Genomic DNA, 21,391 nt, shown 5'->3' with positions numbered 1-21,391 from the left:
GCGGGCAAGGTCAAGGAAACCAGAGGATGTATTGCAGACAATTTGAGCGCAGTCACAGCCACGGCAGACCAGATTCAATCATATCAGACGCAGCTAATAACGATAATGCACCACAGTTTTACCGGTTTGATAGAAACAGGCTTTTTGCAACACAGCGATGAGCAAGCAGGATCTGTTTTGGGAAGGCAGGGATGATCGGTGGGAACTGAAAGAGGACATATTTATCCGATAACAATATATGTGATGAGTGTGAAGGTTCATTCTTGACCATGTACAGTATATAGATGATGTTTTGTGTTGGTTGCTAATCAAACAATTGTAGTGGGCATTTGGTGTTTGTGTCAACTTAATCTGCGGGAATGTCGATGCCCCAATCATATTTATTTTCTAAGAAAAGAAAGACAAACTACCGGTACTTTATTTGGCATTTCACATGGAGTCGGCATGTAATTTGGACATGTGGCAAAGTGGTGTTTGAATACAGCAAATGACGGCAGACTGAGTTTTATTAAATGAAAACCCTGAACAAGTTGTTGAACTTTCATGATCTTTATTCTTGTCCATTTGTGAACAGCCTTGGATGGAGACATGAATATGTGTGTTGTTTACTGCGGTTCACTATACTCAAAGAAGTCAGAGGATCACCAAAAACAAGAAAGACAAAGCTATAGTATGCAGCACAAAACTATTTGTTTAAATAATCCCTCTTAACAATCACTTAGGACCCACCAGTGTGTGTTGCAGTCCCGATCTAGACCCTGCTCTCCGCCTGTATTTCTCTTTTCCTCTAAATTTGCTGGGTTTGGTATGTTTCTGGCGCCCCCACGTGGGGCTGCAACCTCCAGCCAATAACAGCTTGCACGGTGTGCATCAGGTCTGGCGTTTTTACACAGTATTGCCAAAGCACATTTTACTGTAAGACAGTACAAACAAGGAAACGCATATCTCCAAGATGCAAACAAGATCTCTCTCCCTCTCTGGCTCGTTTGGCGGAGAGGAGGGCACAACTTTGAATGCTAAATGTTTATAAACTCAAACAGACCAATGTAAAATATTAATGTTAGCCAAATCAGAAACATAAAAGAATGTTTTTAGTCCATGGCCAACATGTGAGAAGCAACTCAAGATGCAGAATACTGACGCCCAGTGTTCAACACTTCTAATTAATTACACAATCATATTCTCAGTTGTATGGTTAGTTCAGTTAAGTTGACACCATAGCAAATATGATGAACCAATGGAAATATATGAAATGATTTATATAAGTGCTAAGACAAGAAACCATCATGAAATAAAAAATTGTTTTATCAGCTTTATTCACATCACAAATGAACAAGACATTTGGTCAAATAACTGAGGATCACAATCAAAGCAACCTCCCCCTCCAAAAAACAACACATATTTGTGGGTATTATTGGCATCACAAATAACCTAATTCTTATTTTAAATGGCAGCTGTGCTAAATCATGCACATACCTCTGCTTAATCAATAATAATTTCATCTGGATACTTCCCACTTAACTTTTACTCCTTTCTTGCTTTTGCAAAAAACACCCCAGACCCATCATCGCTCCCCAACTTCATGTCCTGAGGAGTTGTGTAAACCTCCAGCCTGATCAGGGTGTAGCCGTTCTCCTTCAAACCTGCACAGACCTGGGCCTCATTCACTGGGACCGCAGGGATCTTTACGCCAGGGCCCCCAAAATAATAATTCATTCCCAGGGTTCCGATGAGCAGGAGGTGGCCACCGGGCCGCAGGAGACTCCCAATGTGGCCCAGGGCCCTGTTGAAGGCAGCCAAGTCGGGGCTGGCGCTCTCCAGACAGAAGCAGGACACGAGACAGTCGGCCCCTGCTGAAGGAAGGTCATCAAGGGCCAGAGGCTGAGGCCGGTGCACGTCTACGGGGACGACGTCCGTGATGACCTGACGGAGCTTGGCAGCTTTCTCTGTCCATGCTGAGGCCCTGAAACAAGATCAATGAATCACCAAATTAGATAAAAACAGCTCGTGTACTTGCATGATGCAGTATTAATCTGCACTGTAGTAATGTATCAATTTCATTACAATTCAAACATGACATTTTGCACAGACATTCATGGTCCTTTTGGGGATCCACTGACTTTCACTTATCCAGTGAAATACATGTATTTGATCAATTGGTACAAAAGGTTCATGGTTCCCAAATTCATGCATCCTACTGACATTCGTGAGGCCTTTAGTGCTACCGTGATGTTAGCATGTGGTTTTGAGTGAAATGGAAGTGTTGGATGGATTGTCATCAACCTTTTGGATCACGCTCAGAATGAAATACTGTATAATCAGTTCGGTGACCCCCTGACTTTTCATCTAGCCCAAACATCAGGTCATACTTTGTCCAAAACATCAGCCTCAGATGTACTTTGCACTTTTATTATTGTCGTAGAACGCACAGTACAAGGATGACCCACTGAGCAATGAGAGACCCGGAATAAAACGCGTGACCCTTGAAAGCAGTCGACTGATTTTAGCACGAGGAAAGACAAAGGGAAGAAAGGAACTCCAAGTGAAAAGGTAACATTAGATTCTCATTACTCAGCAAACACAATAAAGAAAATGATTTTCTTTTCTGCAGGAAATACCGTACATTACAAATATAAATGATTTCTTCATGAGGATTCTATCGTGTTCTTAGTAAGTGATATTCAAAGTTGTGTCAAGTCTTCAAACAGAGTTAAAAGGGATCTGGTCGTACCCTCGTCCCTCCAGCTTACAGACGTGCTGCAGGAAAGGTGTCCAGTCCAGGCTGCTGCCTCCCTCGTCCCGGAGCCAGCCCCTCAGCTCCTGCCTGTTGACCTCCAGGAAATCTGTGAGGAGCACCTTGTTGAAAACCTCACAGCCACTCATCACCTGGTACAGGGTGGGACCCGAACCTATGTCCACCAGCAGCTCGCCATTCACATCGCCTGGAAAGGTAAGTGCGAGGATAAGTAAGACAAGTGGAGATCTTTTAATACCTTGACTAACATTCAGCTCCTATTCACATATCTGAAAAGGTTAGATGTGTTTTAGAAGGTGTGATGATGTATACGTTTGAAAGCTCAAGCACTGGACATGTGCCAGTTCTATCTGGAACTACCCTTTAAGAGTTATAGTATGACAACATGTTCAGAATATTAATAAAATGATTTTAGGAAAGACTCCTTGGAATTCAAAGAAAGTTAACTTTCAAAGAGGAAATTGGATCAGAAAAGTTTAAAAAACTCCAAAGGGTATCTGGTATTAGCATCAGATAGCCTAAAAATAAACAAAACAAAGATCTTTACACATGAACAGTGTTTGGACCCACCTTAAATCTGTGTGAATAAAGGAGTGATTTAGTATTTTCAGATTATTAGATTTAAGAGAGAGTGAGAATAAAGGAAAGGAAACAACATGAGCAACATCCGGCCTCTGGAACATTTGCCTCTTACGAGTTAAAGTATTGGTGCGGAATTCAAGTAATATTATTATTACTGCATTTATACACCTATCTAAGATAATTGTATAAATAAGAGAATATAATCATAGTAGGTTTTAATCAGGCATTATGTTTCACATTTTCAGAGGCTATTTTTTATTGAGCGTAGTGTCATGGGGCATGATGAGGACTCAAGCGCAGAGAGTCAGAGTAGGGGAAAAAGGTCTTTAATTACTCACGAACAAAAACAGGTAATCCAAGGACACGACAACAGACTAGGGGGAAAATCCGGCAGTGAAAGCTTTCGCCTTACCTTCAGTGAAAGCTCTATGCAGGCATGCCAGTTTCCACGGCACAATGCTGTCCTTTCTTTCAAAATCTGCCCGTGGTGGAGTGTAGTTATATTGCAGATACGCTGCAGGATCAAATCCCTGGTAGCAGGCCGACATGGCTGCCACTCCCTTCTCTGTTCCCTTTTCTTCCATCCTTGCACTAACACTGGTGTTTAGTGGTTCAGCCTTCAGGTGCACTGATACCCCATCAAACGCCTTATATACCTCTGGGAGTGTTTTTCTCATGTGCTTTGGGCTACTCTGAGTTTCCTGGGCAGAGATAGTGTTACGTGCCGTGTTGTGTTCGTGCTTTCCCTCTGTTTACCCTCGGTGTCTTCTTGGGTGTGACCCTCTGTCCCGGATGCAAGCTGGCAGCGGCTAATGGACCAGGGCAAACATCAACTGCCGTCTAATCAGCTGCTGCCAGCTTGCATCCGGGGCAGAGGGCCGCACCCAAGAAGACAATTCTGCACAATATATTTGTAAACTCATTCGTATTATTATTAGTGCTGGGCAAGTTAACGCGTTATTATCGCGTTAACGCATTAATTCATTATCGCCGACAATTATTTTATAGCACGTTTTTTTTAATTTTGAAAGTCCGTTGCTTACTGGCAGCGGTGGAGGAATGGAGACTACTGGCCATCGCTGCAGTAAAGTCAGCAGACACTCAGATCTCCGTGGTCAACTCAGCAGACACTTACATTTTAGTGCACCGATATGCTGAAATTCACCGTAAACACATTGAAACGGCACAGATCGGGGGCGAGTGAAGGACTGAAAGTTAGCGGAAAGATTACCGTGAGACAACAGCCGGTTTCTTCAGACGAACATCCGGTTTTCAGAATAAGATGCCAACAAAGTATGAATTATATTCACAAAACATGCTACCTGCATCTCGTGAGTTAAAGGGAAAATACACCTAAATTGTGTGTAAAGTCTCTTTATTCTTTGATCGCTGGGTAACCATAATTACCTCGGAGTTACAGTATTATATTGATGAACAGTCGAGCTGCATTCACATGCTCTGACTGTCATGAAGACACAAGACACACATTTAGATGAAACGTGCTGAATCATGTTATTCCTGTTGCACAGTAGTGGAACATCACATACAATCAGCTGGCAGCAGCTGATTGGACGCGGACAGGGTTTCGGCAGTTGATGTTTGCCTTTCAAGTCTCCTCGAGCCCTGGTCCAATTAGCCGCTGCCAGCTTGCATCCGGGACAGAGGGTCGCACCCAGTGGCGGCTGGTGGAAAATGTTCTAGGTAGGGCCATCCTATCAATTTCAGCAAACATCCCAGCAAACATGCAAAATGTTATTTTAAATGGCAGCTGTGCTAAATCATGCACATACCTCTGCTTAATCAATAATAATTTCATCTGGATACTTCCCACTTAACTTTTACTCCTTTCTTGCTTTTGCAAAAAACACCCCAGACCCATCATCGCTCCCCAACTTCATGTCCTGAGGAGTTGTGTAAACCTCCAGCCTGATCAGGGTGTAGCCGTTCTCCTTCAAACCTGCACAGACCTGGGCCTCATTCACTGGGACCGCAGGGATCTTTACACCAGGGCCCCCAAAATAATAATTCATTCCCAGGGTTCCGATGAGCAGGAGGTGGCCACCGGGCCGCAGGAGACTCCCAATGTGGCCCAGGGCCCTGTTGAAGGCAGCCAAGTCGGGGCTGGCGCTCTCCAGACAGAAGCAGGACACGAGACAGTCGGCCCCTGCTGAAGGAAGGTCATCAAGGGCCAGAGGCTGAGGCCGGTGCACGTCTACGGGGACGACGTCCGTGATGACCTGACGGAGCTTGGCAGCTTTCTCTGTCCATGCTGAGGCCCTGAAACAAGATCAATGAATCACCAAATTAGATAAAAACAGCTCGTGTACTTGCATGATGCAGTATTAATCTGCACTGTAGTAATGTATCAATTTCATTACAATTCAAACATGACATTTTGCACAGACATTCATGGTCCTTTTGGGGATCCACTGACTTTCACTTATCCAGTGAAATACATGTATTTGATCAATTGGTACAAAAGGTTCATGGTTCCCAAATTCATGCATCCTACTGACATTCGTGAGGCCTTTAGTGCTACCGTGATGTTAGCATGTGGTTTTGAGTGAAATGGAAGTGTTGGATGGATTGTCATCAACCTTTTGGATCACGCTCAGAATGAAATACTGTATAATCAGTTCGGTGACCCCCTGACTTTTCATCTAGCCCAAACATCAGGTCATACTTTGTCCAAAACATCAGCCTCAGATGTACTTTGCACTTTTATTATTGTCGTAGAACGCACAGTACAAGGATGACCCACTGAGCAATGAGAGACCCGGAATAAAACGCGTGACCCTTGAAAGCAGTCGACTGATTTTAGCACGAGGAAAGACAAAGGGAAGAAAGGAACTCCAAGTGAAAAGGTAACATTAGATTCTCATTACTCAGCAAACACAATAAAGAAAATGATTTTTTTTTCTGCAGGAAATACCGTACATTACAAATATAAATGATTTCTTCATGAGGATTCTATCGTGTTCTTAGTAAGTGATATTCAAAGTTGTGTCAAGTCTTCAAACAGAGTTAAAAGGGATCTGGTCGTACCCTCGTCCCTCCAGCTTACAGACGTGCTGCAGGAAAGGTGTCCAGTCCAGGCTGCTGCCTCCCTCGTCCCGGAGCCAGCCCCTCAGCTCCTGCCTGTTGACCTCCAGGAAATCTGTGAGGAGCACCTTGTTGAAAACCTCACAGCCACTCATCACCTGGTACAGGGTGGGACCCGAACCTATGTCCACCAGCAGCTCGCCATTCACATCGCCTGGAAAGGTAAGTGCGAGGATAAGTAAGACAAGTGGAGATCTTTTAATACCTTGACTAACATTCAGCTCCTATTCACATATCTGAAAAGGTTAGATGTGTTTTAGAAGGTGTGATGATGTATACGTTTGAAAGCTCAAGCACTGGACATGTGCCAGTTCTATCTGGAACTACCCTTTAAGAGCTATAGTATGACAACATGTTCAGAATATTAATAAAATGATTTTAGGAAAGACTCCTTGGAATTCAAAGAAAGTTAACTTTCAAAGAGGAAATTGGATCAGAAAAGTTAAAAAACTCCAAAGGGTATCTGGTATTAGCATCAGATAGCCTAAAAATAAACAAAACAAAGATCTTTACACATGAACAGTGTTTGGACCCACCTTAAATCTGTGTGAATAAAGGAGTGATTTAGTATTTTCAGATTATTAGATTTAAGAGAGAGTGAGAATAAAAGGAAAGGAAACAACATGAGCAACATCCGGCCTCTGGAACATTTGCCTCTTACGAGTTAAAGTATTGGTGCGGAATTCAAGTAATATTATTATTACTGCATTTATACACCTATCTAAGATAATTGTATAAATAAAAGAATATCATAGTAGGTTTTAATCAGGCATTATGTTTTACATTTTCAGAGGCTATTTTTTATTGAGCGTAGTGTCATGGGGCATGATGAGGACTCACGCGCAGAGAGTCAGAGTAGGGGAAAAAGGTCTTTAACTACTCACGAACTAAAAAAAACAGGTAATCCAAGGACACGACAACAGACTAGGGGGAAAATCCAGCAGGACACGGCAAGGCAGACTGACTGGGAAACCAGGACGAGCAAAAACAGGTGTGTAGGAATGAACACAAAAACAATGATCTGGCAGTGGGTGTGTGTGAGGCAGGGGTTTAAATAGTGAAGGAGCCAGAGTGAGCAGGTGAGCGTAATGAACTGTTGAGGTGAGTGTGACTGACAGGTGCACTGAATGAACTGATTAGGTGAGTGAGGAGCTACAGAAAGAAACGCACAAAGACACAGAACACACAGGGCAAAGCCTGATCGTGACATAGTGTTTGTTTTTTTAATTCTACATGACCCATCACCCCGTCGCCTTACCTTCAGTGAAAGCTCTATGCAGGCATGCCAGTTTCCACGGCACAATGCTGTCCTTTCTTTCAAAATCTGCCCGTGGTGGAGTGTAGTTATATTGCAGATACGCTGCAGGATCAAATCCCTGGTAGCAGGCCGCCATGGCTGCCACTCCCTTCTCTGTTCCCTTTTCTTCCATCCTTGCACTAACACTCGTGTTTAGTGGTTCAGCCTTCAGGTGCACTGCTACCCCATCAAACGCCTTATATACCTCTGGGAGTGTTTTTCTCATGTGCTTTGGGCTACTCTGAGTTTCCTGGGCAGAGATAGTGTTACGTGCCGTGTTGTGTTCGTGCTTTCCCTCTGTTTACCCTCGGTGTCTTCTTGGGTGTGACCCTCTGTCCCGGATGCAAGCTGGCAGCGGCTAATGGATGTTGTGGAATTGTTGTGGAATATATCCTTAACAAGTTCAGGAGTGAAGTTGGTTTTATCCAAAGTGTCTAACATAAAAACAGAGTCTCGATGAATGATCAAAGTTTCAAGAAGTCAATTTAATGTTTGCAAACAGAGAACACAAAACACCACCACGTATTGCAGTGAGCTGTGAATATGCTCTAAAGACACAAAATCCAAACAAGATATTTATACCGGCCGGCAGAGAGGAACAGATAAAACACAGGAGACTAAGGCAGAAATGTTTAGTCTAACAAGAATCAGCTGATATAGAGAAAGACCACGTCGGCGGTTTGTCCCGACTGGGAAAGAAAAGTGACCTTCGTCCTAGACCAAATAGGTCAATGTGTTCAGACATCCAGACGCCCATACAAATGAACTTTCTAAACAGCAATATGTCTCACCGATAATAACATGAGGTTAAAACATTTTTTATCATTACATGGACCAGGGCAAACATCAACTGCCGTCCAATCAGCTGCTGCCAGCTTGCATCCGGGGCAGAGGGCCGCACCCAAGAAGACAATTTTGCACAATATATTTGGAAACTCATTCGTATTATTAGTAGTGCTGGGCAAGTTAACACGTTATTATCGCGTTAACGCATTAATTCATTATCGCCGACAATTATTTTATAGCACGTTTTTTTAATTTTGAAAGTCCGTTGCTTACTGGCAGCGGTGGAGGAATGGAGACTACTGGCCATCGCTGCAGTAAAGTCAGCAGACACTCAGATATCCGTGGTCAACTCAGCAGACACTTACATTTTAGTGCACCGATATGCTGAAATTCACCGTAAACACATTCAAACGGCACAGATCGGGGGCGAGTGAAGGACTGAAAGTTAGCGGAAAGATTACCGTGAGACAACAGCCGGTTTCTTCAGACGAACATCCGGTTTTCAGAATAAGATGCCAACAAAGTATGAATTATATTCACAAAACATGCTACCTGCATCACGTGAGTTAAAGGGAAAATACACCTAAATTGTGTGTAAAGTCTCTTTATTCTTTGATCGCTGGGTAACCATAATTACCTCGGAGTTACAGTATTATATTGATGAACAGTCGAGCTGCATTCACATGCTCTGACTGTCATGAAGACACAAGACACACATTTAGATGAAACGTGCTGAATCATGTTATTCCTGTTGCACAGTAGTGGAACGTCACATACAATCAGCTGGCAGCGGCTGATTGGACGCGGACAGGGTTTCGGCAGTTGATGTTTGCCTTTCAAGTCTCCTCGAGCCCTGGTCCAATTAGCCGCTGCCAGCTTGCATCCGGGACAGAGGGTCGCACCCAGTGGCGGCTGGTGGAAAATGTTCTAGGTAGGGCCATCCTATCAATTTCAGCAAACATCCCAGCAAACATGCAAAATGTTATTTTAAATGGCAGCTGTGCTAAATCATGCACATACCTCTGCTTAATCAATAATAATTTCATCTGGATACTTCCCACTTAACTTTTACTCCTTTCTTGCTTTTGCAAAAAACACCCCAGACACATCATCGACCCCCACCCTCATGTCCTGAGGCAGTATGTAAACCTCCAGCCTGATCAGGGTGTAGCCGTTCTCCTTCAAACCTGCACAGACCTGGGCCTCATTCAGTGGGACCACAGGGATCTTTACGCCAGGGCCCCCAAAATAATAACTCTCTCCCAGGGCTCCGATGAGCAGGAGGTGGCCACCGGTCCGCAGGAGCCTCCCAATGTGGCCCAGGGCCCTGTTGAAGGCAGCCAAGTCGGGGCTGGCGCTCTCCAGACAGAAGCAGGACACGAGACAGTCGGCCCCTGCTGAAGGAAGGTCATCAAGGGCCAGAGGCTGAGGCCGGTGCACGTCTACGGGGACGACGTCCGTGATGACCTGACGGAGCTTGGCAGCTTTCTCTGTCCATGCTGAGGCCCTGAAACAAGATCAATGAATCACCAAATTAGATAAAAACAGCTTGTGTACTTGCATAATGCAGTATTAATCTGCACTGTAGTACTGTATCAATTTCATTACAATTCAAACATGACATTTTGCACAGACATTCATGGTCCTTTTGGGGATCCACTGACTTTCACTTATCCAGTGAAATACATGTATTTGATCAATTGGTACAAAAGGTTCATGGTTCCCAAATTCATGCATCCTACTGACATTCGTGAGGCCTTTAGTGCTACCGTGATGTTAGCATGTGGTTTTGAGTGAAATGGAAGTGTTGGATGGATTGTCATCAACCTTTTGGATCACGCTCAGAATGAAATACTGTATAATCAGTTCGGTGACCCCCTGACTTTTCATCTAGCCCAAACATCAGGTCATACTTTGTCCAAAACATCAGCCTCAGATGTACTTTGCACTTTTATTATTGTCGTAGAACGCACAGTACAAGGATGACCCACTGAGCAATGAGAGACCCGGAATAAAACGCGTGACCCTTGAAAGCAGTCGACTGATTTTAGCACGAGGAAAGACAAAGGGAAGAAAGGAACTCCAAGTGAAAAGGTAACATTAGATTCTCATTACTCAGCAAACACAATAAAGAAAATGATTTTTTTTTCTGCAGGAAATACCGTACATTACAAATATAAATGATTTCTTCATGAGGATTCTATCGTGTTCTTAGTAAGTGATATTCAAAGTTGTGTCAAGTCTTCAAACAGAGTTAAAAGGGATCTGGTCGTACCCTCGTCCCTCCAGCTTACAGACGTGCTGCAGGAAAGGTGTCCAGTCCAGGCTGCTGCCTCCCTCGTCCCGGAGCCAGCCCCTCAGCTCCTGCCTGTTGACCTCCAGGAAATCTGTGAGGAGCACCTTGTTGAAAACCTCACAGCCACTCATCACCTGGTACAGGGTGGGACCCGAACCTATGTCCACCAGCAGCTCGCCATTCACATCGCCTGGAAAGGTAAGTGCGAGGATAAGTAAGACAAGTGGAGATCTTTTAATACCTTGACTAACATTCAGCTCCTATTCACATATCTGAAAAGGTTAGATGTGTTTTAGAAGGTGTGATGATGTATACGTTTGAAAGCTCAAGCACTGGACATGTGCCAGTTCTATCTGGAACTACCCTTTAAGAGTTATAGTATGACAACATGTTCAGAATATTAATAAAATGATTTTAGGAAAGACTCCTTGGAATTCAAAGAAAGTTAACTTTCAAAGAGGAAATTGGATCAGAAAAGTTAAAAAACTCCAAAGGGTATCTGGTATTAGCATCAGATAGCCTAAAAATAAACAAAACAAAGATCTTTACACATGAACAGTGTTTGGACCCACCTTAAATCTGTGTGAATAAAGGAGTGATTTAGTATTTTCAGATTATTAGATTTAAGAGAGAGTGAGAATAAAGGAAAGGAAACAACATGAGCAACATCCGGCCTCTGGAACATTTGCCTCTTACGAGTTAAAGTATTGGTGCGGAATTCAAGTAATATTATTATTACTGCATTTATACACCTATCTAAGATAATTGTATAAATAAGAGAATATAATCATAGTAGGTTTTAATCAGGCATTATGTTTCACATTTTCAGAGGCTATTTTTTATTGAGCGTAGTGTCATGGGGCATGATGAGGACTCAAGCGCAGAGAGTCAGAGTAGGGGAAAAAGGTCTTTAATTACTCACGAACAAAAACAGGTAATCCAAGGACACGACAACAGACTAGGGGGAAAATCCGGCAGTGAAAGCTTTCGCCTTACCTTCAGTGAAAGCTCTATGCAGTCATGCCAGTTTCCACGGCACAATGCTGTCCTTTCTTTCAAAATCTGCCCGTGGTGGAGTGTAGTTATATTGCAGATACGCTGCAGGATCAAATCCCTGGTAGCAGGCCGCCATGGCTGCCACTCCCTTCTCTGTTCCCTTTTCTTCCATCCTTGCACTAACACTCGTGTTTAGTGGTTCAGCCTTCAGGTGCACTGCTACCCCATCAAACGCCTTATATACCTCTGGGAGTGTTTTTCTCATGTGCTTTGGGCTACTCTGAGTTTCCTGGGCAGAGATAGTGTTACGTGCCGTGTTGTGTTCGTGCTTTCCCTCTGTTTACCCTCGGTGTCTTCTTGGGTGTGACCCTCTGTCCCGGATGCAAGCTGGCAGCGGCTAATGGACCAGGGCAAACATCAACTGCCGTCCGATCAGCTGCTGCCAGCTTGCATCCGGGGCAGAGGGCCGCACCCAAGAAGACAATTTTGCACAATATATTTGGAAACTCATTCGTATTATTATTAGTGCTGGGCAAGTTCACGCGTTATTATCGCGTTAACGCATTAATTCATTATCGCCGACAATTATTTTATAGCACGTTTTTTTTAATTTTGAAAGTCCGTTGCTTACTGGCAGCGGTGGAGGAATGGAGACTACTGGCCATCGCTGCAGTAAAGTCAGCAGACACTCAGATCTCCGTGGTCAACTCAGCAGACACTTACATTTTAGTGCACCGATATGCTGAAATTCACCGTAAACACATTCAAACGGCACAGATCGGGGGCGAGTGAAGGACTGAAAGTTAGCGGAAAGATTACCGTGAGACAACAGCCGGTTTCTTCAGACGAACATCCGGTTTTCAGAATAAGATGCCAACAAAGTATGAATTATATTCACAAAACATGCTACCTGCATCTCGTGAGTTAAAGGGAAAATACACCTAAATTGTGTGTAAAGTCTCTTTATTCTTTGATCGCTGGGTAACCATAATTACCTCGGAGTTACAGTATTATATTGATGAACAGTCGAGCTGCATTCACATGCTCTGACTGTCATGAAGACACAAGACACACATTTAGATGAAACGTGCTGAATCATGTTATTCCTGTTGCACAGTAGTGGAACGTCACATACAATCAGCTGGCAGCGGCTGATTGGACGCGGACAGGGTTTCGGCAGTTACTGCGGCAGATACTTCCCACTTAACTTTTACTCCTTTCTTGCTTTTGCAAAAAACACCCCAGACACATCATCGACCCCCACCCTCATGTCCTGAGGCAGTATGTAAACCTCCAGCCTGATCAGGGTGTAGCCATTCTCCTTCAAACCTGCACAGACCTGGGCCTCATTCAGTGGGACCACAGGGATCTTTACGCCAGGGCCCCCAAAATAATAACTCTCTCCCAGGGCTCCGATGAGCAGGAGGTGGCCACCGGGCCGCAGGAGCCTCCCAATGTGGCCCAGGGCCCTGTTGAAGGCAGCCAAGTCGGGGCTGGCGCTCTCCAGACAGAAGCAGGACACGAGACAGTCGGCCCCTGCTGAAGGAAGGTCATCAATGGCCAGAGGCTGAGGCCGGTGCACGTCTACGGGGACGACGTCCGTGATGACCTGACGGAGCTTGGCAGCTTTCTCTGTCCATGCTGAGGCCCTGAAACAAGATCAATGAATCACCAAATTAGATAAAAACAGCTTGTGTACTTGCATGATGCAGTATTAATCTGCACTGTAGTAATGTATCAATTTCATTACAATTCAAACATGACATTTTGCACAGACATTCATGGTCCTTTTGGGGATCCACTGACTTTCACTTATCCAGTGAAATACATGTATTTGATCAATTGGTACAAAAGGTTCATGGTTCCCAAATTCATGCATCCTACTGACATTCGTGAGGCCTTTAGTGCTACCGTGATGTTAGCATGTGGTTTTGAGTGAAATGGAAGTGTTGGATGGATTGTCATCAACCTTTTGGATCACGCTCAGAATGAAATACTGTATAATCAGTTCGGTGACCCCCTGACTTTTCATCTAGCCCAAACATCAGGTCATACTTTGTCCAAAACATCAGCCTCAGATGTACTTTGCACTTTTATTATTGTCGTAGAACGCACAGTACAAGGATGACCCACTGAGCAATGAGAGACCCGGAATAAAACACGTGACCCTTGAAAGCAGTCGACTGATTTTAGCACGAGGAAAGACAAAGGGAAGAAAGGAACTCCAAGTGAAAAGGTAACATTAGATTCTCATTACTCAGCAAACACAATAAAGAAAATGATTTTTTTTTCTGCAGGAAATACCGTACATTACAAATATAAATGATTTCTTCATGAGGATTCTATCGTGTTCTTAGTAAGTGATATTCAAAGTTGTGTCAAGTCTTCAAACAGAGTTAAAAGGGATCTGGTCGTACCCTCGTCCCTCCAGCTTACAGACGTGCTGCAGGAGAGGTGTCCAGTCCAGGCTGCTGCCTCCCTCGTCCCGGAGCCAGCCCCTCAGCTCCTGCCTGTTGACCTCCAGGAAATCTGTGAGGAGCACCTTGTTGAAAACCTCACAGCCACTCAGCACCTGGTACAGGGTGGGACCCGAACCTATGTCCACCAGCAGCTCGCCATTCACATCGCCTGGAAAGGTAAGTGCGAGGATAAGTAAGACAAGTGGAGATCTTTTAATACCTTGACTAACATTCAGCTCCTATTCACATATCTGAAAAGGTTAGATGTGTTTTAGAAGGTGTGATGATGTATACGTTTGAAAGCTCAAGCACTGGACATGTGCCAGTTCTATCTGGAACTACCCTTTAAGAGTTATAGTATGACAACATGTTCAGAATATTAATAAAATGATTTTAGGAAAGACTCCTTGGAATTCAAAGAAAGTTAACTTTCAAAGAGGAAATTGGATCAGAAAAGTTTAAAAAACTCCAAAGGGTATCTGGTATTAGCATCAGATAGCCTAAAAATAAACAAAACAAAGATCTTTACACATGAACAGTGTTTGGACCCACCTTAAATCTGTGTGAATAAAGGAGTGATTTAGTATTTTCAGATTATTAGATTTAAGAGAGAGTGAGAATAAAGGAAAGGAAACAACATGAGCAACATCCGGCCTCTGGAACATTTGCCTCTTACGAGTTAAAGTATTGGTGCGGAATTCAAGTAATATTATTATTACTGCATTTATACACCTATCTAAGATAATTGTATAAATAAGAGAATATCATAGTAGGTTTTAATCAGGCACTATGTTTTACATTTTCAGAGGCTATTTTTTATTGAGCGTAGTGTCACGGGGCATGATGAGGACTCACGCGCAGAGAGTCAGAGTAGGGGAAAAAGGTCTTTAATTACTCACGAACTAAAAAAAACAGGTAATCCAAGGACACGACAACAGACTAGGGGGAAAATCCAGCAGGACACGGCAAGGCAGACTGACTGGGAAACCAGGACGAGCAAAAACAGGTGTGTAGGAATGAACACAAAAACAATGATCTGGCAGTGGGTGTGTGTGAGGCAGGGGTTTAAATAGTGAAGGAGCCAGAGTGAGCAGGTGAGCGTAATGAACTGTTGAGGTGAGTGTGACTGACAGGTGCACTGAATGAACTGATTAGGTGAGTGAGGAGCTACAGAAAGAAACGCACAAAGACACAGAACACACAGGGCAAAGCCTGATCGTGACATAGTGTTTGTTTTTTAAATTCTACATGACCCATCACCCCGTCGCCTTACCTTCAGTGAAAGCTCTATGCAGGCATGCCAGTTTCCACGGCACAATGCTGTCCTTTCTTTCAAAATCTGCCCGTGGTGGAGTGTAGTTATATTGCAGATACGCTGCAGGATCAAATCCCTGGTAGCAGGCCGCCATGGCTGCCACTCCCTTCTCTGTTCCCTTTTCTTCCATCCTTGCACTAACACTCGTGTTTAGTGGTTCAGCCTTCAGGTGCACTGATACCCCATCAAACGCCTTATATACCTCTGGGAGTGTTTTTCTCATGTGCTTTGGGCTACTCTGAGTTTCCTGGGCAGAGATAGTGTTACGTGCCGTGTTGTGTTCGTGCTTTCCCTCTGTTTACCCTCGGTGTCTTCTTGGGTGTGACCCTCTGTCCCGGATGCAAGTTGGCAGCGGCTAATGGACCAGGGCAAACATCAACTGCCGTCCGATCAGCTGCTGCCAGCTTGCATCCGGGGCAGAGGGCCGCACCCAAGAAGACAATTTTGCACAATATATTTGGAAACTCATTCGTATTATTAGTAGTGCTGGGCAAGTTAACACGTTATTATCGCGTTAACACATTAATTCATTATCGCCGACAATTATTTTATAGCATGTTTTTTTTAATTTTGAAAGTCCGTTGCTTACTGGCAGCGGTGGAGGAATGGAGACTACTGGCCATCGCTGCAGTAAAGTCAGCAGACACTCAGATATCCGTGGTCAACTCAGCAGACACTTACATTTTAGTGCACCGATATGCTGAAATTCACCGTAAACACATTCAAACGGCACAGATCGGGGGCGAGTGAAGGACTGAAAGTTAGCGGAAAGATTACCGTGAGACAACAGCCGGTTTCTTCAGACGAACATCCGGTTTTCAGAATAAGATGCCAACAAAGTATGAATTATATTCACAAAACATGCTACCTGCATCTCGTGAGTTAAAGGGAAAATACACCTAAATTGTGTGTAAAGTCTCTTTATTCTTTGATCGCTGGGTAACCATAATTACCTCGGAGTTACAGTATTATATTGATGAACAGTCGAGCTGCATTCACATGCTCTGACTGTCATGAAGACACAAGACACACATTTAGATGAAACGTGCTGAATCATGTTATTCCTGTTGCACAGTAGTGGAACGTCACATACAATCAGCTGGCAGCGGCTGATTGGACGCGGACAGGGTTTCGGCAGTTGATGTTTGCCTTTCAAGTCTCCTCGAGCCCTGGTCCAATTAGCCGCTGCCAGCTTGCATCCGGGACAGAGGGTCGCACCCAGTGGCGGCTGGTGGAAAATGTTCTAGGTAGGGCCATCCTATCAATTTCAGCAAACATCCCAGCAAACATGCAAAATGTTATTTTAAATGGCAGCTGTGCTAAATCATGCACATACCTCTGCTTAATCAATAATAATTTCATCTGGATACTTCCCACTTAACTTTTACTCCTTTCTTGCTTTTGCAAAAAACACCCCAGACACATCATCGACCCCCACCCTCATGTCCTGAGGCAGTATGTAAACCTCCAGCCTGATCAGGGTGTAGCCGTTCTCCTTCAAACCTGCACAGACCTGGGCCTCATTCAGTGGGACCACAGGGATCTTTACGCCAGGGCCCCCAAAATAATAACTCTCTCCCAGGGCTCCGATGAGCAGGAGGTGGCCACCGGTCCGCAGGAGCCTCCCAATGTGGCCCAGGGCCCTGTTGAAGGCAGCCAAGTCGGGGCTGGCGCTCTCCAGACAGAAGCAGGACACGAGACAGTCGGCCCCTGCTGAAGGAAGGTCATCAAGGGCCAGAGGCTGAGGCCGGTGCACGTCTACGGGGACGACGTCCGTGATGACCTGACGGAGCTTGGCAGCTTTCTCTGTCCATGCTGAGGCCCTGAAACAAGATCAATGAATCACCAAATTAGATAAAAACAGCTCGTGTACTTGCATAATGCAGTATTAATCTGCACTGTAGTAATGTATCAATTTCATTACAATTCAAACATAACATTTTGCACAGACATTCATGGTACTTTTGGGGATCCACTGACTTTCACTTATCCAGTGAAATACATGTATTTGATCAATTGGTACAAAAGGTTCATGGTTCCCAAATTCATGCATCCTACTGACATTCGTGAGGCCTTTAGTGCTACCGTGATGTTAGCATGTGGTTTTGAGTGAAATGGAAGTGTTGGATGGATTGTCGTCAACCTTTTGGATCACGCTCAGAATGAAATACTGTATAATCAGTTCGGTGACCCCCTGACTTTTCATCTAGCCCCAACATCAGGTCATACTTTGTCCAAAACATCAGCCTCAGATGTACTTTGCACTTTTATTATTGTCGTAGAACGCACAGTACAAGGATGACCCACTGAGCAATGAGAGACCCGGAATAAAACGCGTGACCCTTGAAAGCAGTCGACTGATTTTAGCACGAGGAAAGACAAAGGGAAGAAAGGAACTCCAAGTGAAAAGGTAACATTAGATTCTCATTACTCAGCAAACACAATAAAGAAAATGATTTTTTTTTCTGCAGGAAATACCGTACATTACAAATATAAATGATTTCTTCATGAGGATTCTATCGTGTTCTTAGTAAGTGATATTCAAAGTTGTGTCAAGTCTTCAAACAGAGTTAAAAGGGATCTGGTCGTACCCTCGTCCCTCCAGCTTACAGACGTGCTGCAGGAAAGGTGTCCAGTCCAGGCTGCTGCCTCCCTCGTCCCGGAGCCAGCCCCTCAGCTCCTGCCTGTTGACCTCCAGGAAATCTGTGAGGAGCACCTTGTTGAAAACCTCACAGCCACTCATCACCTGGTACAGGGTGGGACCCGAACCTATGTCCACCAGCAGCTCGCCATTCACATCGCCTGGAAAGGTAAGTGCGAGGATAAGTAAGACAAGTGGAGATCTTTTATATAGAATACTTTGATTAACATTCAGCTCCTATTCAGATGTCTGAAAAGGAAAGTTTGTTTGTTGTTTATTAATTCTACATGACCCATCACCCCATCGCCTTACCTTCAGTGAAAGCTCTATGCAGGCATGCCAGTTTCCACGGCACAATGCTGTCCTTTCTTTCAAAATCTGCCCGTGGTGGAGTGTAGTTATATTGCAGATACGCTGCAGGATCAAATCCCTGGTAGCAGGCCGCCATGGCTGCCACTCCCTTCTCTGTTCCCTTTTCTTCCATCCTTGCACTAACACTCGTGTTTAGTGGTTCAGCCTTCAGGTGCACTGCTACCCCATCAAACGCCTTATATACCTCTGGGAGTGTTTTTCTCATGTGCTTTGGGCTACTCTGAGTTTCCTGTGCAGAGATAGCAATCCTGTTTTTGGGCCTGTGTTGCTGCCTAATAGCTTTTGTTCTGTTCTCGTTCCCTGCCCTGAGGTACTGATACCATCAGATCAGGGGGCTTCCTCCAACACTGGACCCACTAATGGACTTTCAGGTCTTCCACCCACCTCTCAGAGGCCCGCCATATCTCAACAATCATTCAAAAGGGCCTTTTACAAGCAAACGATAGACCAGTTTCTACTCAGGCAACCCTGTTTGAAAGACACAAACTAATTTGTCGCCATTTCCATGTCGCCATTTTACCTTGATGATGTCTGAACAGAGCGCAGAGAGATGGGGAATGGTGAGCATATATATTTTGCAAAAAACACCCCAGACACATCATCGACCCCCACCCTCATGTCCTGAGGCAGTATGGGTAGCAAGGGAGAGGAAAAGTCTCTCATGTTGACAGGCGATAGTAGATGACTACAAAATTAGAGGTTGTCGAATGGCGCAGAGAGAAGCTGTTATTATTTTGAGTGTCAAACAATTAAAAAATATAAATGGTTTCACCCAGTCCACCAAAAAAGAGCAAGATGATGGCCAAAAAAACAAATATATATCTTTTTAGGAAAGACACTGACGGCACTTTTTCAATAGATCTGTAATTACTTCTTGGTGTAACTTCATACACGCATTTTCGAGACAAATTAAACTTCAGGTTTATAGGATATTTAAATCCATAACCGTAATAAATTCAAGAAATGAAAGAGTCCTTTATGTGTCCATGCAAAGTAACTGTATTCAGTAACTGCCCGCCATTAATACTGATATTCTTTGGGATTGGATGCCGGATCACAATTTAAACTTTTGTCCTGCTTTCTAACATCGACCTCCACAAAATGAGGAAGGGCTCATTTCTGGGGAGAAAAAGACTCCGGTTGTTTGTACACTGGTGGTTTACATTTCAGATTAATGTCAAACTTGACAGTGTTATGTCAGCTCTTCAAATCCATTTAGTGACTCACATTACAAGTATTTTTTAAATTATCCAAACTAAGAATGTCAACAAACGTATGTCACGTCTCTGTAGATGTTCAGTGTGGTTATTTTGCGCCAGGGAATGGGACAAATCCTATTTATTGCTCAATTGAAATAACTTTGTGGATATTTTAAAACCACTAGCCACAGCGGCCAGCTGACTAAACAGTTGAGCTTCAACCCCTGATTGAATTCATTTTCCGTCTATTCCCAGCGTATCCCAACGCAACAGCTGAACTAATCTATGCCATGTTGTAGTCAACTGTATTCTCCCCAGGAGTCTCTTAACACCTCGTTTATCCCTGGCAGCTGTACCAGAATCCTGAGTACACGCGCCCCAAAAAACGTGACCCCCCCCATCAGACATCCAAAACAATACAGTGTCCAGGGGACAAAAGGTATTTTGGATTTGGAAATCTGCAAGGTGATCTCGTTAAAATAAGGATATTTGGAGATTACAATTAGAGTCAGACTTAGTAAAAGGTGTCACGATTTTTCTTTCCAGGAGAATGTGAATGCAAAGCCTATTAAATTCCATTTGGCATTGAGTTTATGTTTTTGGACGAAAATATCATTGTAAAAGCTTCTAAAAGTTCCCACTTGCAAATACAAGGAAGCAATAAAACAAAAGAATATTTAGGTTTTGTTGAAATATTGAATATTTTTATCAAGAACAAAAGTTTCAGCACAGGGATCTTGGCAACTTGGCTATCTTCACCACAGTCTTCCTCTCACTCGTCTCTGACGCTCTTTGCTCTTGTGGTCGCACAACATTCTTCTTTCTGTACATGAGCTGGACTTTGTTGCACCTTCGGCCCCATAGAGGGGTCTGAAACAAGCTGATGGGGTCGTCTGGTCAAGTGTGTTTTGGGATGTGGGTAATTCTTGCTGATGGCCCCCGAGAGGAATCTCTGGAGGAGCTTACTGGCCTCCCATTGTTTTCCTGAGCGCTCTGCCTCCATCAATGTCCTAAGAGGGTCAGAAGCACAAACAACTGTACTTCTTTCTCAGCGTGTTGGTTAAGTGTCATTCCGTGTAAATGTGTGGCTCTTTCACTAACCCGTGGGGATGCTGTGGTACGAGGGTGAGGCTGTGCCAGTGAGCCATGTAGCTCTGTCCTGTCTGCCAGTCCTCCTCCAGGACGCTACACTCCAGTTCAGCTCTACCCGCACCACCCACACTGCACATCCCTGCTGCCTCCGCCAACCAAACCGACCACCAATCCTTTCTGGATTGGATCCGTCTGAATAATAGAGGTTAGAAAATGATACAGAGTGCTGCTGGTAATCGTCTGTGGGCAGCAATAAAGCACCTCTAAAATGGATGTGACATGGATGTGACTAGATCTCTTAGGATAATGTTGCTCCTGCTCACATTTCGTTTTTTATTTATTTATATATATTTAAATGTTTCTGCCTTGACTGTCTTTAGCTCTGCTATATATGCTTTTGATGTAAGGCTGTATGTCTTGTCTTATTTTAAGAGAATAAACATACAGTTTGAAAAGTTGGTTGTAAATTGAGGACGTATTTCCCTTTCTGCCTCAATGA

At 44.0% G+C, this 21,391-nt stretch overlaps 4 protein-coding genes and 1 pseudogene across 5 annotated transcripts; all 5 read right to left on the bottom strand.

The window, feature by feature from the left end:
* Positions 1–1,384: 1,384 nt before the first annotated feature.
* LOC306794905 (phenylethanolamine N-methyltransferase-like) lies at positions 1,385–4,029 on the bottom strand. Its single transcript, XM_079293152.1, has 3 exons — positions 3,750–4,029; positions 2,732–2,942; positions 1,385–1,963 (listed from the first exon to the last, which is right to left on the bottom strand). The coding sequence occupies exons 1-3, from the start codon at positions 4,012–4,014 to the stop codon at positions 1,525–1,527; spliced, it is 915 nt and encodes a 304-aa protein (XP_079149278.1). The 5' UTR covers positions 4,015–4,029; the 3' UTR covers positions 1,385–1,524.
* Positions 4,030–5,142: 1,113 nt separating this feature from the next.
* Positions 5,143–7,869, bottom strand: LOC306794612 (phenylethanolamine N-methyltransferase-like; the record flags this gene model as incomplete). Its single annotated transcript, XM_079292732.1, has 3 exons — positions 5,143–5,614; positions 6,383–6,593; positions 7,698–7,869. 3 exons carry the CDS (start codon positions 7,867–7,869, stop codon positions 5,176–5,178), a joined length of 822 nt encoding a protein of 273 aa, XP_079148858.1. The 3' UTR covers positions 5,143–5,175.
* A 1,721-nt stretch (positions 7,870–9,590) lies between these two features.
* Positions 9,591–11,986, bottom strand: LOC306794611 (phenylethanolamine N-methyltransferase-like; annotated as a pseudogene). The gene is made up of 3 exons: positions 11,815–11,986; positions 10,798–11,008; positions 9,591–10,029 (listed from the first exon to the last, which is right to left on the bottom strand). The product of its transcript is annotated as a phenylethanolamine N-methyltransferase-like (transcript).
* A 1,038-nt stretch (positions 11,987–13,024) lies between these two features.
* Positions 13,025–15,718, bottom strand: LOC306794610 (phenylethanolamine N-methyltransferase-like; the record flags this gene model as incomplete). Its single annotated transcript, XM_079292731.1, has 3 exons — positions 13,025–13,463; positions 14,232–14,442; positions 15,547–15,718. The coding sequence occupies 3 exons, from the start codon at positions 15,716–15,718 to the stop codon at positions 13,025–13,027; spliced, it is 822 nt and encodes a 273-aa protein (XP_079148857.1).
* A 1,254-nt stretch (positions 15,719–16,972) lies between these two features.
* On the bottom strand, positions 16,973–18,713 carry LOC306794609 (phenylethanolamine N-methyltransferase-like; the record flags this gene model as incomplete). The annotated part of the gene is made up of 3 exons (XM_079292730.1): positions 16,973–17,411; positions 18,180–18,390; positions 18,542–18,713. 3 exons carry the CDS (start codon positions 18,711–18,713, stop codon positions 16,973–16,975), a joined length of 822 nt encoding a protein of 273 aa, XP_079148856.1.
* Positions 18,714–21,391: the final 2,678 nt, after the last annotated feature.

The sequence above is a fragment of the Melanostigma gelatinosum genome, assembly GCF_949748355.1.
Source record: "Melanostigma gelatinosum genome assembly, chromosome: 21".
Lineage (NCBI taxonomy): Eukaryota > Metazoa > Chordata > Actinopteri > Perciformes > Zoarcidae > Melanostigma > Melanostigma gelatinosum.
This window is presented reverse-complemented; position numbering and strand designations above follow the sequence as displayed.

Bases quoted from the DNA above. Each gene is read 5' to 3' on its own strand.
- LOC306794905 (XM_079293152.1), bottom strand. From the start codon at position 4,014: ATGAGAAAAACACTCCCAGAGGTATATAAGGCGTTTGATGGGGTATCA. The intron at 2,943-3,749 runs GTAAGGCGAAAG...TTACCTTTCCAG, and splicing joins GCATAGAGCTTTCACTGAAG to GCGATGTGAATGGCGAGCTG. The intron at 1,964-2,731 runs GTACGACCAGAT...ATCTTGTTTCAG, and splicing joins TGTAAGCTGGAGGGACGAGG to GGCCTCAGCATGGACAGAGA.